Source organism: Myripristis murdjan, chromosome 17 (assembly GCF_902150065.1).
Source record: "Myripristis murdjan chromosome 17, fMyrMur1.1, whole genome shotgun sequence".
Classification (NCBI taxonomy): domain Eukaryota; kingdom Metazoa; phylum Chordata; class Actinopteri; order Holocentriformes; family Holocentridae; genus Myripristis; species Myripristis murdjan.
The window spans coordinates 29,497,612-29,513,806 of record NC_043996.1 but is presented as its reverse complement, the minus strand read 5'-3'; the positions used below and the strand labels follow the sequence as shown (position 1 = coordinate 29,513,806).

At 44.6% G+C, this 16,195-nt stretch overlaps 1 protein-coding gene across 1 annotated transcript in view; it reads right to left on the bottom strand.

The window, feature by feature from the left end:
• Positions 1-16,195, bottom strand: part of LOC115374602 (receptor-type tyrosine-protein phosphatase N2-like) — a 274,717-nt gene that overhangs the window by 50,976 nt on the left and 207,546 nt on the right. The window contains exon 14 of the mRNA XM_030073582.1: positions 4,556-4,753. Coding sequence (XP_029929442.1) covers positions 4,556-4,753 — 198 coding nt within the window. The remainder of the gene's footprint in view (positions 1-4,555; positions 4,754-16,195) is intronic.

Below are 16,195 nucleotides of genomic sequence, written 5' to 3'. Positions count from 1 at the left end.
ATTAAAATCAGTGGGTGGATGATGACGTGGGATTTGCCCGGCTTTACGAGAGGCAATTAATTTTTTCGGGTATGGGCAAGGGGTGGGGGAGGTGTGTGTGTCAGTGTGTGTGTGTGTGTGTGTGTGTGTGTGTGTGGTGGAGGTTACAGCAGCTCGTCAGCGATCACGTTTTCTTTTCTTCGACGCCTGTGATTTTTATTAATCGCTCGACAGTCGCCTCACACGAGCTTCTCGCAGAACGCAGAGTGAAATATTTGCTTTGGTGCGGCGGCGGCGGCGGTCGTGGTCGTGGCGGAGGTTTGCGCGTTACGTCTCGCCGTTTGATTGATTCGGTCTCTTGCCGTGACGTGACTCTGGAAAACACTCGGCTCCCCTGAAGCGCCATGAAACTCTCTTATTGACATGATGAAAAGAAAGAAAGAAAGAAAGAAAGAAAGAAAGAAAGAAAAGAACGAGGCAAAGCAAGACAGACAGAAAGACAGAAAGGAAAAAAAACATAGGAGATGTGGATGATGCAAAAGGGCTAGAAAGAGAGAAAATGAAATTCAGAAAGAAAAATTGAGGTAAGAGGTCAAGAGAAAGAGAAAGGCTAGTAAACAAGAGAGAAAGACAGAAAGAAGGAGGCAAAACAAGAGGTAAAGAGACATGAAGAGAAAGGAAAGGAACACTTCAAAAAGGTAGTAAAAGAAAGAAAAGAAAGAAAGAAAGAAAGAGAATGGGTGGAGAAGTGGGCAGGTGAGTAAAAATAAATCTGCGAGTGGCAAAACATGGGAATCACGGAGGTAAACGGTGGTAGAAAGTAACACGGAAACTGAAAACAGGAAAACCAAATTACAGGGAACAGAAACGGTCGTGATCAACGAGCGAAAGAGCGAGGAATAAAAAAAAAAAGAAAAAAGAACGAGAAAGAGAGGTGAACGCTGAGGACGAGGAGAGGAGGCGGATCTCAAAACGAGGTCGAGCGTTTCCACAGATGTTGAGGTAACTTTCCCACGCGGTCGCATCTCCGCTTTTGGCGATTTTCATTTTTTACTCGGGGAAGTCACATGACCTCTTGGGCTTGTTAAAATCTCTAAAAAAAAAAAAAAAACGTCCCAGGCTGAGACCAAGCCCTCGTGGCTCCCCGTCTGCAGAGGAGTGGACATGTTGCAGTTTGGAGCCGACAGCAGGCTGAGCTTACGTAACGCTCCCCTCTCCTCTCCGCTGTGAAGCTGCTGCCGGGGTCTGCGGGAGGACAGAGCCGCTCTCCACCAATCAGAGCTCGCCTCGCTCTGGAGCTGTCCAAGGTCCTGAAACACACTCAGAGCCGGCTCCATGCACCACGGTAGTCTCTCTCCCTCTCTCGCTCTCTCTCTCTCCACAAATGCACATCTCTAAGCAGCCCCTTCAGGACTTTGCAGTTATTTTTGACCAAAAACAGCTGATTTTGCAGCAGCGATGCAATTTGTGTTGAGTTTCACGTGTTGCTGTTGTTGTTTTTGCCTTTTTTTTTTTTTTAAAGTAAAGTTGCAGTAATGGGTTAAAATTACGAGGAAAAGGTGGCACCAAAGAGATCACAAAATATATGAATTTCATTTCATGTGGAAAATTACACAATTACCTGAAGAATGACATCATATGTAATCATTTCATAACGAATAGCGCACATCACGAATTACTGGAAACACTTAAGGTAACAAAGAGGAAGTTTTCACCTTGTTTCACCTTGCAGTGACAGAATATTCACCAATTTAGCAAAAACTCCAGAAGAATTGATGATATTTTAATGGAATTTATTTTTTAAATCAAACTCCCAGTGCTTACAAAACTTCTGGCCGATAAAGATGTCACACTTTTGAACAATAACACGTAAATATCTTCAGATATGAAAAGCTTCACCTGTTTTGTACCTGCATTTCTGTTTTGGGTGACTGTTATTATCAGCTGCTAATGGTGGAAAGAAATCAATATCAACCTATAAACAAACAAACATATAATTCTATAATGTCCAAACTTGTATTAATTGGTCTCTCTCTATCTTTCTCTCTGCCTTTCACGTCAAACTGAGTGTCATCTTGGCCAGATCCAGATATTTCCGTTTGTACTGCCAGAGCCCCCACTCACCTCATTTACATATTAATCTCTTTGATGATCACAAATTCATACATTTACCATGACCAGTCAGAGTCAGAAATGGCACCGAGATACCAAGTGACGCTTGGCATCTCGGAGGGAACGATACACCCGATCAAAAACAGGGATTTTCTTATTTCGGATTATTCTTGAGGTCTATCTTCCACCGTGATCTGAGGGCTTTGGTTTCCTTCGGAGGGTAATGGTGCTGACGACCAACCAGCGGACCAGCGAGGACGAAAAATGTCCCGTTTGTTGGAGGGGAAAGAGCCTCAGCTCTCACCAGCATTGCAGCAACGTGAGCGAATGTTTTCCTGTCTGACACTGCAGAGTTCACTCGATCAGACCGAGACGCTCTGCTCGCCCTCGCCTCTTCTGCCAGAACGCTAGCTGGGTAAAGTAATCCTCGGCGTGCCGTGCTAACAAGCTGGAAGTTCCTGTTCCTCACGACCGTTTGAGCAGAGGAGGAGAGCGGGTGCAGCTGAGGGCTGTCAATCAAACGGGGGCGGGAGGAACAAACACTATGAGCTATGATCTGATTGGATCGCTCGACTCTTACGTACGAAGAGAGAGAAATCAGCTGATGGACAGGACGTCATGATGTTTTCGACACTCAGCGTTGATAATAAAAAAAAAAAACATTAATGAAAAATTACATAAATCTCTGTTTGCTTCATTTCATCCCTCGTCTCTGTCGAGTGACGCCTCGTCAGGAGTCCCGGCCCGGGCTGAGCGAACGCAGCTCAGAGCCTTGGCCTCCGTGCGACAACACAACACAACACAACACACACTCCGGCTCTGCAGCGCCGGGCAGCACGGGGAGTCACTTCAGCTCACTTCACAAACTTTCTCTCTCTCCCTCTCTCTCTCTCTGTTTCTCTCTCTCTCTCTCTGCGCCTCCTGAACACAACTCCAGCGCAAATCTCAGGGGTAATTAGTATCTTTGTGCCTATTGAACACATCAAAAAGCCCGCTCTGTCACATCTCGCCGGCAGCTTCATAATGCATGGAGAGAGAGAGAGAGAGAGAGAGAGAGAGAGAGAAAGAGAGAGAGGCGAGGTGGGGGTGGGAGAAAGGGGGGAGGGGTGAACCGGGGGGGGTGTGGGTGGTCGATGTGAACAGCTATATATCGCAATTACAATGACGCTCGACAGATTGCGACCGAGGCTCAATGGAGATTTTCATCTGCGGGAGAGAAAAGGGTGAGAAGCTGCTTATAGAAGCTGTGGGTGTAATGAGATGTACGGAGACAAAAAAATAAAAAAGAGGAGAGAGAGATGAGAGGAAAAAGAGAGGAGAGAGCGTTTGAATGTGTGGGAAACGGGACTTTGTGTGTGTGTGTGTGTGTGTGTGTGTGTGTGTGTGGAAATGCAGGCATATAGAGAGACGGAGGGCGAAATAGTTCTGCCGGTTGTGAAAGTGAAGGAAGATGAACGGCGGGAGAGGCAGCAGGGAAGACGTGGAGAAAGACGGTCGAGGATTATTCCTGCAGGATTTGCAAACCAGACGCCTGCTGTCATGTGACGATGACGGCCCCGAAAATAAACCTCATTTTAAATATGACCTACGTTTTTTTTCCCTCATTTTAGAGACTTTTTTTTTTTTTTTTTTTTTGAGGGTGTAATCATCTATATTTCATGCCATGTAATGCTAATCATGGAAACCTGCATATTTTAGCTATTTTAGTTCTGGGGACAGGAAGTCAGAATTAATTCTTTACAACTTTCTCTGTTCTCTACTGTAAAAAAAATCTCATCCCAGTGGGATGAGATAATCCCAACTTGTTTCCAACACTAATCAACTGGTTTCCAGAATTTTCTTGAATCAAGTCTCATTTTCCTGATCCTCCTGGGCTGATCTGCCTTATTCTACCTTGTTTCATCATATTTATACTTTAAAAAAATCCTAAAACTAGTGAAATTGCACTGGAAACAAATGGGATTAAATGCTGTAAAATGGAGATTTTTTTTTTTTTTTTTTGCAGTGTTCTCTCCAGTTTCCTTGTGGATGTCTGGCTTTGTGTCATGCAGCTGAACAGAAAGTCTCACCTCACAGATGCACTAAACCACCACAGCGTCACAGTCCTGCTGATCCATTAGGAGCAGGGCCAGCTTTGGATCATGTTAATACTAAAACGGGTGGATGGGCAGTACTGGCAACTGCAGCTGAGTGTGTGATATCAATTAGGATACATATTGAAAAACCCATTTAGCTCCCAACTTTGGTTTGTGACACGTGAACAAGAAATACTGAGGGTGAAAGATGAGATGCAAATGCTTAGGATGGACTCCATTTGAGGGTGAACCATTCGCCAAATGCAAAGTGTGATTTTACCGCTCACTGGACATCTTCCGGTCTGGAAACTGAAGCAGAATTTGTCTGTTTCTTGATTTGTCTGTGTGGTTGGATTATGAAACTGACGTGCGCGTGTCAGGAAACTCACCAGTATCATGTGACCGGTGGAGATGTCCATGTTGGAGTGGGCAGGCTCCTCGCACCAGGACGAGGTGCTGCTCCGCGCCGACGGGCTGACGGCCGGGCCTCCATCGCTGAACTGCGACGACACGCTGTTGATGCGGGACGAGATGGGCTCCGGTCGCTCCGCCGGGGGTTTGACGGCCATCCGCTGCCGGCACAGCTCCTGCGGGGAGGAAAGAGGGGGACGAGGGAGGTTATAAGCTGGCGTGGCACCGGGGGTCCATGGTGCTGTCACGTGACTTATTACACGGCTGTGATAACAACCGAGTCACATGCAGCAGGGTTTGGGTTAGATCTGGATATCCTTAAGACTCAATGTAGGCGAGATCTTTACGTCCTACTCTACATGAGTCACAGCGGCGAGGGGATTTCTGACCCTCCCTCTGACCCCGAAGGCGTCCATGAGCACAGCAGCAACAACAAAAACTGAATCTGAAATCACATCATCATCAAGTACAGACGATTATTTTGTGGTGAAGCTGGAAACTCAGACAGTCAACCAAATGCAACACAACGCAATGTGTCTCATGTCTTCTAAAACATTAAATAATAATAATAATAATAATTATGACATGGCAGAAAATGAGCTGTGCAAAGTTTGTCTTGCAGGATATAAATTAGCCGTCAGTTAGTCAAACGACACCTGCTGCAGGTAAAAAGTCCTTACAACATGGATATCAAATTGCATCAGCAGGTAACAGGAGCAGCAGATGAACCAAACCCCACTGTAGTCATGCAGACTAACAAGAAGTTGGGTATTGCAGCAGAAATATCTTTAACCCGTCTAACTCAGTCAGTGGACTATTTGTTCTAGCAGAGTCTTGAATGCTAATGAAAACATTTGAAATTAATATTTTATGTCACATTATGTCTTTCTTTCATAAAATGCCCTGTAATAAGTGGGATATTATGCAGGGACTGAATAGATATGTCTTTCATTATCCCTTATATACCTTGATGATGGGGCCGGACAATACAGCAGCATTTTTTTTTGCCCTGATATTGACATTTATCGCGACTGCAACTGCATTGCCTTGGTCAATGCTTTAAGTGCATTTATAACTAGAAGGCCCAAGTGGCAATCAAACCCTCAACTCTAGAAGCTGGTGTTTTGGTTTAGTCAGTGAACTACAACAAGATCTGACCCCTTTACTGGGATCCTGACCCACGATCACGTCTGTCCTCTCAGGCTTAGTGTTGACCCGTTCAGATAAAGCGTCCTCTAAAACTCTGATTTATGAATAATAAAGTTTTTTTTCCCACCGTTCTTGGTCTTTTTTTTTTGTGCTTGAAAGTTGGACTGAAAAACACCAATTTCAAACGGCCACTAATGAGTGATGGAAGTGTGAGGGCTGGATCCAGGCGACTGCAAACGGCCTCATTAAAGCGTCGGTGACCTTCATGGAACAAAGTGTCGGTAAACACTTGTTTGTGATCATAACATCAAGAGAATGCACACAGACAAACAGGCCTGTGAGCACAGAGCTGCCGGTTCAAGTCCTCAAACTGGCTTGAAAAATTTAGGTAGGGAACGGTGAACTCCTGCAAAAACAAATCTTTGATGGAAATGCTAAGTTTCGAAAACGTTTTGAATGCGTATGCCGGCAGAATCCCAGCCGCCACCGTCTGCTTTGGGTGGAAAAAGTGCGCAAAGTGCAAAAGTTCTGTGTAAAAAGCTCGTTAAGAAACTCGTCCTGCTGTTTAATCCAAGTCTCTGGTTTCAGGTCGTACGCTCGGCATTTCCCAAACACGCGGATTGTGGCTCAAACCACAAAAAAATCCTGGAATTACAGACCCGATTTAGCGCATTAGCTCAGCGATGGCTTGCGTTTCTGGAATGCAGGTTTACCATGAAGGCTTACAGGTAAAACTTTCCTCGCTGCAGACTGAAAAGCAGCACACGGTGAGTACTCGATGCAAAAATTATGAATTATGGGTGGAGTATTCCTTTGACACGCATGAATCCTCGATCACCGGCTGCTGTGGAATATCTGAGGCGTCCTTGCTTCATTTTGAAAAAAAGACCTAAACGTGTGCACAAAAGAAAACTATGGCGCTACGACAACGTTATGTTTTAGTAAAGAAGTATCTAAAGTAGTAGGTCATCTGCAAATGAAGAGCACATCTCCGAAATGATTTATGCATTTTGAAGGAAAAAAAAAAAACTGCACCTCTAGTTTATCATTCAGTTAGGCTTTGGGTTAGAAATCTAATGTGTATTAATTTGCTGTCACTTTTCCCCCTGAAAATAGTGTATATTTCATTTTGGAAAAATGCAAACTGCTGAATTTGAACTTCAGATATATGAGATGAAAAAGTAAATGTTAAAATGTAAATGTAAATGACTTCACTCATCAGTTAAAAAGATTTATAACCTAAAACTTGGAGGACAAAGATCCCACCGTCCACTTCAAAGAAAGAAACACACGGAGGTTCTTCCTTGTGAGCGATGCATCGGTTTTAATGTCCGTTTACATTCGTTATGTCGGAAAATCAAAGACACTGATTTTCCTTGATTGGGTTAAAATTAGGAAACTGGCTTTGCTACGTTTTAAAATACGTCGTCACTGAATATAAATGTTGCACCGCCATGAAAACCAAATCTGACGCCAAAATAAAAGCGGAGGTGGCGTCTGTAGTCGTAACTTTGCTGCTAGGAGCATTTTTGTTTTTTGAGAAAGTTGTTTTTACTTGATTTTTTTTAGTGGGTTGATGCTGCACTTGAAGGGGTCAGCGGGGCAGGTCTGCACCCAGGAGGTCACAGGTTCAAACCCCGCCCCGCCCCGCCCCGCCCACCGCAATCGACACGTCAGCTAACAGCTAATGCGTCCTTCCTATGCGCCTTCGAGCAAGGCACCCAACTCCTCCCTGCTCACTTTTGGTGAGTCATCCTGTAAGCAGACACATAAAGTGAAAATATCATTGATGCTAATTATAATTACGGCTGCAACTATTGATCGTGTTTATCGTCGATTAATAAAGAAAGGCAAAGAAATGTTTGCACTGATGAAGCTGTAATCAAATGTTTGGTATTTCTACTTGATAAATGACTAAGACTTGATTATCAAAATTAAAAATCAATTATTATTAATCAACTAGTCCTTTCAGCACTAATAATAATGATAATAATAATGATAACTGGTGGAATATCCTTTTAAATCTCCATGTAAATTTGCGCCGTATCTCCTCGTACAAGGACGGCGGCGGGAGCAGAGGACCCAGACTCGGTCTCAGCGGGTATCGATGTGTTTCCTAATGAGAGAGATGCTGATGATTAACCAACAGTGTGTGTGATTGACAGCGGAGGTAATTTGAGCGGGCCCTCATTAGTCCGTATCAGATCTGACTGATGTTCTCACAGCTCGGCGCCGTGACATTGATCCATGGCTCCGGCCGCAGACTCATAAAGTGCACGCAGATTAATAAAGTCCTACCTGGCCGAGGGCAGCGAACACAACGCGGGGAAAGTCAGCACGTCGTGTTTGCATGCACGCACACACACACACACACACACGGCACGGATAGAGGCAACGATGCACATACAAACACACACACACACGACACTGCAAGAACCTCTAAACCACAACTTTATAAAGTGTGAATGTCTGCTCTTTCACAATAAAGTGCTCAAACTTCTAGTCAGATTTCTATATCCTTTCCTATATCCTTTCTTTTGTGTGTGTGTGTGTGTGTGTGTGTGTGTGTGTTGGGGTGGTCTACTGGAAAACAGCAGATCTTCAATGGCGACTGAACCACTAGAAATAAACAAAAAATTCTGCCAATAAAATAATAAAATAAGTAACATTTTCCATTTTTGAACAATTGCGTCCTTCGCTTGCTGTTGATTCACACATTAATGGCCCTCTGTGTTAAGCCCCGCCCCCATATCCCGTTTCAACAGGAAAACTCAAAACGCCATTTCGTAGCGACTTCAAAAACACACAAAATAATTATTAAAACCAAAATGATTAAGTGATTAAATGATTCTTCCTGCTGCACTGCCTTTGCTGGCGGAAGCTTGTAAATGAGCTTCGCCTGGAACCAAATCCTTTCAGGTCGATATTTAGTGTCAGATGATGAATGTGCGTGGCGGGCGGCTTCCCTCGCGTTGCCGTAACGACCGGTCGAGTGTGTGATCTCCTTCCTGAGACGCCACAGAGAGACGGAGGTAACGTCTGCTGCTCGTAATGCGTCCTGCAGCGCCACCATGTGGGTCACTTTGTGCTATGACACTGTTAACAGCAGGATTTTGCCAAAACGGGTTTTTTAAAGGCCGACATCAATATTTGAATTCCTATATTTCATGCCACTATTTGATATCTTGTGGATTAGGGATGCACCAGGTTCACATGGGAGAATCCCAGATTAAGCACTCGATATCCGCCTGGAACCAAATGTGAATCCTGGATCAATACAGACATTAAATAATAAATAAAATGATTCAATAACACTGAAATTTGCATGTTTGTTTATTCTTAAAAAAAAAAAAATGATATGAAAAAAAAAAGAAAAATAAATAAAATGATTCAATACCACTGAAATTTGCATGTTTGTTTATTCTTAAAAAAAAAAAAAAATGAAATGAAAAAAATTTTTAAAAAAATGAAAAAATCGATGCTGGCCTGCATACAGCAACGTCAGCATCTGCACGCTCAGGACACACAGCCGTCTTCTTCTGCTGCGCTTCTGCTGTGCACATCTGGATGTTTCTTGTTTTGTTTTTAGGATCCAGACAAACTGGGAGCCACTGGAGACGCCTTGTTCGATCCAGTTTGATCCCTGATCGATTGAGAATTGATTTAAAGATTTTACTGATCGCTTTTAAAGCTCGTCTGGGTCCCTGAGCCACATCATGGAAACGCTGACCCCGTATCGGCTTTGGGACATCCTGCCTAAGGAGACGAGACCCACTGACTTCTTTTAAGAAGTCTTTTCTTAAAACCCATTTTTATTTGCTTGCCTTCACATGACGTCATCCTCTTATTTTCTGTGTATTTATTCTTTTTTTTTGTATTCTGTAGTTGTAGTTATGAATAATTTTTTTCCCCTTTCTACTGCCTTTTTTAATCTCTTTCACCATCTTTATCTCTCCACATCCTTGTGTTTTCCTCTCTCATGTGTTTTGCATCTTTTATTTTCCTGTTTTAACCTGATTCATTTTGACTTTACCTTCGTTTCATCTTGCTTTTCTGTTAATTTATTTTGCTTTCTGATTATTCTACTTTTGCTGTGTCTTATATTATTATTATTCTTATTATTCTTCTTATTCTTCTTATTATTATTATCATTATGTGTAATCTTCATATGTGCTGAGGTGTTTGGAGGCGGGCTGACCCACCCTTCTCATTCAGCGTGAGGTTGTGTCTGTTAACGAGCAGCAGATAAAGTCCCTGAGGCCTCAATAACAATAAGGGAGTGCAGAGTTTCACAGGCTGATCCTGGCTGTCTGCACCCTCAACAACACAATGTGAAGAAGTGCATCATGGGTGTTTTGTTGGGGGGGTGGAGGGGGTGTTGAAGGGTGGGCGGGGGCACTTGATCAACGGCGTTCATATTTCAACGAGGCCCACACGGTGAACTTTTGCCATCGCAGCGAATCCTTTATGATGTAATTAAAACGGCTCCGAAATGGCCGGCCCCCCCGAGAGCCAATTAGAGGACAAAAGGATGAAAATGTGAAGGAATAATACGAGCCGGGACGCACTTAGAGGCTAAACAACATATATTTACAACACCTCCAAAATCCCCCACCCCCCTCCGCCGCCCCCCGCCCAGCCGTGGCCACACAAATGTCTTATTTACAGCTTATTGATTTTCAGCGATAAGCGCTTCATCAAGTGTCCGGACGCGGCGTGTTAATCACTTCAGGTTCGTGATGAGGACGTGGGTCCGCTGTGCGTTTTGGAGGCTGCGTCTCGCTTCGCTCTTTCATATTTGTGGATTTATGCCCTTAATGATTCTGGGCTTAAGTAATGCAAGCAGCCAGGGGACATTTTTACAGCCTTCCACTGAGGTTTCACAGAAAAATGATTCCAGATTCATCAGCAGCGGGTTGGAGCAGGACGCCGAAGCTCTCGCCGCTCCGTCATCTTACGCTGAAAAAAAAAAAAAAAAAAAAAAAAACTTCCAAAACCTCCATGTTTACAAGTCATTCGGTCTCATCTTCTGTGTTAAAATCTTGTTTTTCTTCCAACGAGGTTAAGATTCTGCAGGTGGGATGGGATAATCCGGTTTGTTTCCACTGCGGCTTCACCGGGAACAAGAATAAATGTGTTGAAACGAGGCAGATCAGCCCCGCCAGGATCAAGAAAATGACTCCTGATTCAAGAAAAATTCTGGGAATAAGTGGATCAGCGTTGGAAACCAGTTGGATCCTCATCAGTTTTTACCTTGTTGGAAGAAAAACAAGATTTTAACTGTGAATATGAGACTAAATGACTCGATACGACAGGATTTACGATGTAAGACCGTGAAATGACCTCACGTGACCTCCACTTCCTGTAAAACAGAGCGTCTTAAACAGTGACATCATCACCCTGCACCAGTGGCTGTAAATTAAAAAAAAAAATTCAACCAATAAAACCTTCACAAACCTTTAGACTTCCTCTTTCGTCCACCTTATTCCTTCAAAATAAAACTGCCAAACTGACACACTATTGGTTTGCTCTTGTGAGTGATGCTTCCCTGCACCGTGTCACTTCCTCTTTCAACAGGAAATACATCAAATCAAGAGAGTAAAAGTCCATTTCACGGATGTTGTGTCTCAAATCGTTTTACGGCTGTTAATATGTCACTTTATTAAGTTTTCTTTTTTTTTTTCAGGTGAGAAAGTAACTACGTAGATTCCAAATATGTGGTCAGTTTGTCCAAATAACGTCTGTTTTGAAAATTGCTTCGACGTTTTCGGATAACTCTCAAGCTAGCGATTCTGCAAAGTACAGTCACTTCCGGTTGTTTACAGAAATAAAACTCTGATACCTTAGAAGCAGTGGTGATGCTTTTATTTTGAAGATAGGATGTGTACACTTCTGCTTCTGGAGAACTTTACCACCGAAAAGCTGTGGCGATCGTCATTTCCGGTAAGTGCACAACGGGAAGTACGCCAATTGAGACACCCTTCACTGTGGAAATTCACGCACTGTGCCGCTAAGTGTACTGTAAGCTAAGTGTACTTACAGACAGTGCACTAACGGAAGTGCGCGATTTGAGACACACCAAGAGTCTTTAAGTGCGTCAGCTAAATGTATAAAATAAACTAGTGTCCAGCGTTCACCGTTGAACTTCAACAGATGAGCTGGTTCGGTTCGGTCGCCACAGCAAAGACACATAAACATGTAAGAAAGTGCGAGTGCACAGGCTGATTCATGAAGGGGCAACAGTGCAGCTGATCTACAGAAAGTAAAACAAAACAAGGACTAAGCTAAATTAAATGCACTACAGCCACCACAGCCATTAGTTATACAACTTTTTTCCTCTGTTTTTGTCTCGGTTAGCTTCTGGCCAAAGGCACCGAGCCCGGCCCATTTTTATAGGCTCGGACAATAATTTCATTTCACGTCCCTCAACAAAATAAATGCCCTGACCGCCACGAGAGAAAAAAAAAAATCGATAAAGGCAGCACAGTCACCATGCAGGCTGTGAGAGGCACCCGGCCACAACAACTGCCCAGGTGCCACTGAGCAAGGCAGCAGCAGCAGCAGAGTGTGGTGGGACCACTGTCTCGGGTCGGTGCTGCAGGAGAGCGAGTGTGTGCTCTGACAACCTTCCCTGGTTAAATAAAGGTTAAAGAAAATCCCAGCGCCCCCCCCCCTCGCCCTCGCCTCGCTCGCCCCTCCCCTCCCCGCTCTCTCTCTCTCTCGGGCGTCACGCCAGAGAATCCGCTTGGCGCCATGTGACCGTCTCGAATCGTGCATCACCCCGGGGCGACGGCGGGCGGGACGCAGGCGTGTGCCACCCATGCCACCCGTGTGTGTAAAGAGCCTGCTAATGGGGGCGGGCGTGTGTGTGTGTGTGTGTGTGTGTGTGTGTGTGTGGGGTGCCCGTGTTTACATGAACCTTGCGACCAAACAAACGCGGGGGCCGTCGCCCGGTCGCTTCGCCTCTGCGCCTGAACAAACAAACAAATAAAAGGGGGACCCTGACACAATATGGTGGGACGGGGGGGGTGGGAGGGGGGTAATGGGACGGGGTCGGGGTGCTGTGGAGGGAGGGTGTGTGTGTGTGTGTGTGTGTGTGTGTGTGTGAAAGATTGCTCCATGCGGTTGGACAGATGTGAGGTTTTCCGAGCTGATGGGTGATTCTGCTGCACAGAAAAATGAAAATCCCTCTTCACCAAGTCATTCAGTCTCACACTCAACATTTTCTCTTCAAACAAGGTAAAAAAAAAAAAAAAATCTGCCAGTGGGATTAGATAATCTGACTTGTTTCCAACACTAATCAACTAGTTTCGAGAACTTTCTACAATCAGGTGTTATTTTCTTGACCTGCCTCGTCTCGACATATTTAGACTTGCTGTCACTATTTTTCACTGCATGATCACTGTGGCCAAAAGAGTTCACCATAACAATGTAATAAAATAAAATGATGCCTATTATTATTCATTTTCAACCTTTGTTTATTGTGCACTTTGTCTCTTATTTTGGTAAACGAGCTACACTCAAAACACAAGTGTAGGGAGAAGAAGAAGAGAGTCTGTAACCATAAACTGTGCAAAAGTATCCAAAATTGTTTACACGATATTATCATATGTGTATCATTAACATGATGTCAATATTTCATTTGCCCTATTCCCAGTGTGACCGCGTGGGAATGGGATTATCTCATCCCACCTGCAGATTTTTGACAGGATTTCAAGGCCAAATATGAGACTTAATGTCATGTTAAGGCGGAGTTACTATTCAATACCTTTATGTTTATGTTAAGACTGGAACAGCGTTGAGACCACAGGCCGCTAAAACTCTCCACTGATGAAAGCCAGACTGATGTGATGGATATTACTGCTTCTGCTACTCAACCTAATGATAATAATTGTCATCATATTCACATTCATGCATAGACTCGTGTGTGAAATCCCATCAATATGTCTCACTATAGAGTCAGCCCAGGATAAAAAACATCTATTCTCCAATAAATATGTGATGGAGGTGCTTCCTGAGTGTCATGCTGGGGGTGAATGACCCTGACTGGACCAGATGTGACTTTAACTCAAAGTTCAGTGTCTTGAAATTGAACAGAGGAAGAGAAAACAGAGCGAGGTCTGAGGGGAGGGGATGTCAGAAAACAGATTCGGAGGGGAAAGGAGGCAAAATCAGAGCAAAAATGTCTTAAACTCTTGAAGGAGGAAATAAGCAAATGCAGTGAGGTAATATAACTACTGCAAGATGGCAATACAATGTTTTTTTTTTTTTTTTTTACATTATTGTGCAGGTGATGATATCTTCGGGCTACTATTGTTTCAAGATAATATCTGCTTATTCGAGGAAGGTCATGCGTTAAGTTGAGCTTCACTGCAATCAAGTGAGATGATCTACCTCTGATTTCGCTTAAATTTCCTCTTATGTCGCCTCAAAGTGGCATTTTTTTCCCTCAAATGGCAGGACGGAGTCACATCCAGTGTCTGCAGAACCGCATCAAATAGAAAAGATCTACATGTCTTGTGCATCACTTTAGAAACATTTATCTGGAAATGAGCAGCTCATGTTTGGGATCTTTGCAAACCTCAGGATCTCCGCGAGAATTTAAAATAAAGATCTGTGTGTTTGAGCAAAACTCGGCCAAACAGCAACACCAAAAAAAAAAAAAAAAAAAAAAAAAAAACACCGAAAGACACAGCTAAAGAGCTCTTAATCTGTGAAAATCAACTAGATCAGCAGCACAACAAACTAAAAACTCACTAGCTTCCATAAAGTTCTAATATTCTCTAATATTCTCCACATTTATAGTTGAAACAATGCAGAAGGTATGATGGCCAAGTTTAATTACTATTCAAATATGAGTGACTGGAGCTGAGAGCCATAAAACTCGTTCTTCCCTCATGTTTGAGCTGCTGTAGTGCATGTTGTGTTTTAGTCTCGTGCTACACGAACACATCTTCAGAAATTAGAAGACGCTGCCTTTCAAACGAGGCCTCACACGTGCAGTTCAGCCTCAGGTCTCTGCTGGTAGGAGCTCCTTCGTGTGGGCGCGCCAGGACAGGTGAAACCGAAATCTCAAAGGGGCGCAGCAGAAATGCAGTGAGATCATTGTAACTGCTGTGATTTGTGATGTAACGTCATTTCTTCTTCACATAAGGCCGACGTCGTCTCACGATAATGTCACTTGATTCTGATGATGTCATCCGTGCAGCAACCTGAGCTGCGCTGTGAGATGATGTCGCTCCTGGCCGACATTTTCTTCCCTTTTAAGGAAAAAAAAAAAAAAAGTGAAATCCAGGAGCGAGTGTGTTGTGAGGATGAGCGGGCGACGCGCTAAACTCCCGTGTCATCAGCGCCGCGGTCCGGGGAGGCCGCCTGACGGATCCCACCCGACGCACACACACGACACGACACGCGGCGCGGCGCTCCTCCGCCGACACCTGTCAATCAACGTCTCCTTTGTCAGCGTCGGCCAATCCCACGCCGCGCTTTCCCCGGGACCGCGTGATTGACAGGCCGGGGAGCGGCGAGCCGAGGCAGAGGAGATTCAGAGAGAGAGCCGGTGGCACGGTGACGTAAATGGGAGACGGTGTGTGTGTGTGTGTGTGTGTACGTGACAAGCCTGTGCTGAGTTTGTGTGTGTGTGTGTGTGTGTGAATGCGTAGCAGTGAGGCCTCAAACAAATGCGCCGATGGCAGGAATCATTAACATGCAACGGCTGTGCTGTGTGTGTGTGTGTGTGTGTGTATGAGTGTGGGTTTGTGTGTGTGCATACGTGCATCTGTGTGTGTGTGTGTGTGTGTGTGTGTGTGTGACAGCCAGCATGAAGGACCCATAGTAGTACGGCCGTCAGGCAGCCTGCCGCTTCCTGTCTGCTTTAATTGCATGTAGCCCTCGAGACTATACACACACACACACACACACACACACACACACTGAAGCCAACCCAGGGAATCCCTCCACACAGCAGCGCTGACAAAGAGAAGAGGCTTACACAGCTAAGATGGGGGCTGAACACCGAGGATGACGCCGGCTCACTGTCGAGGGCGAGACTCGATAAAGACGCCAAAGCAAAGCGAGTCGGCTGGAGGAGCTCTGGGAGTCGGGCTGAGCAAACGTCCCCCCGAACGAACAACATCAGTGTTTTTGTTGGTTATTAATCGGATAACGGAGGGAATACAGTGTAACGCGCGTATCTTAATTAGCATTTTCCAATTAGGGGCTTAAAGCAAATCTCAAACGCAAGTAAGCGTGAAGGTGCGTTTCTCACAGCGAGGACGAGTAAATATTTTAAGTCGACGCCGAGGAAGGTGCGCCGCTCAAATGTCAGCCCGTCATTGACCACGTTAATCTCCCGTTTGCAGAAAGAGAGCTCCTATCTCCTCTCTTACTCGGCACATCAAACCTTTAAAACGGTCTCTTAACGGCGGCGTTTTCACGTTTCCAGCTTGTCCTGCAATCGGTCGACAAAA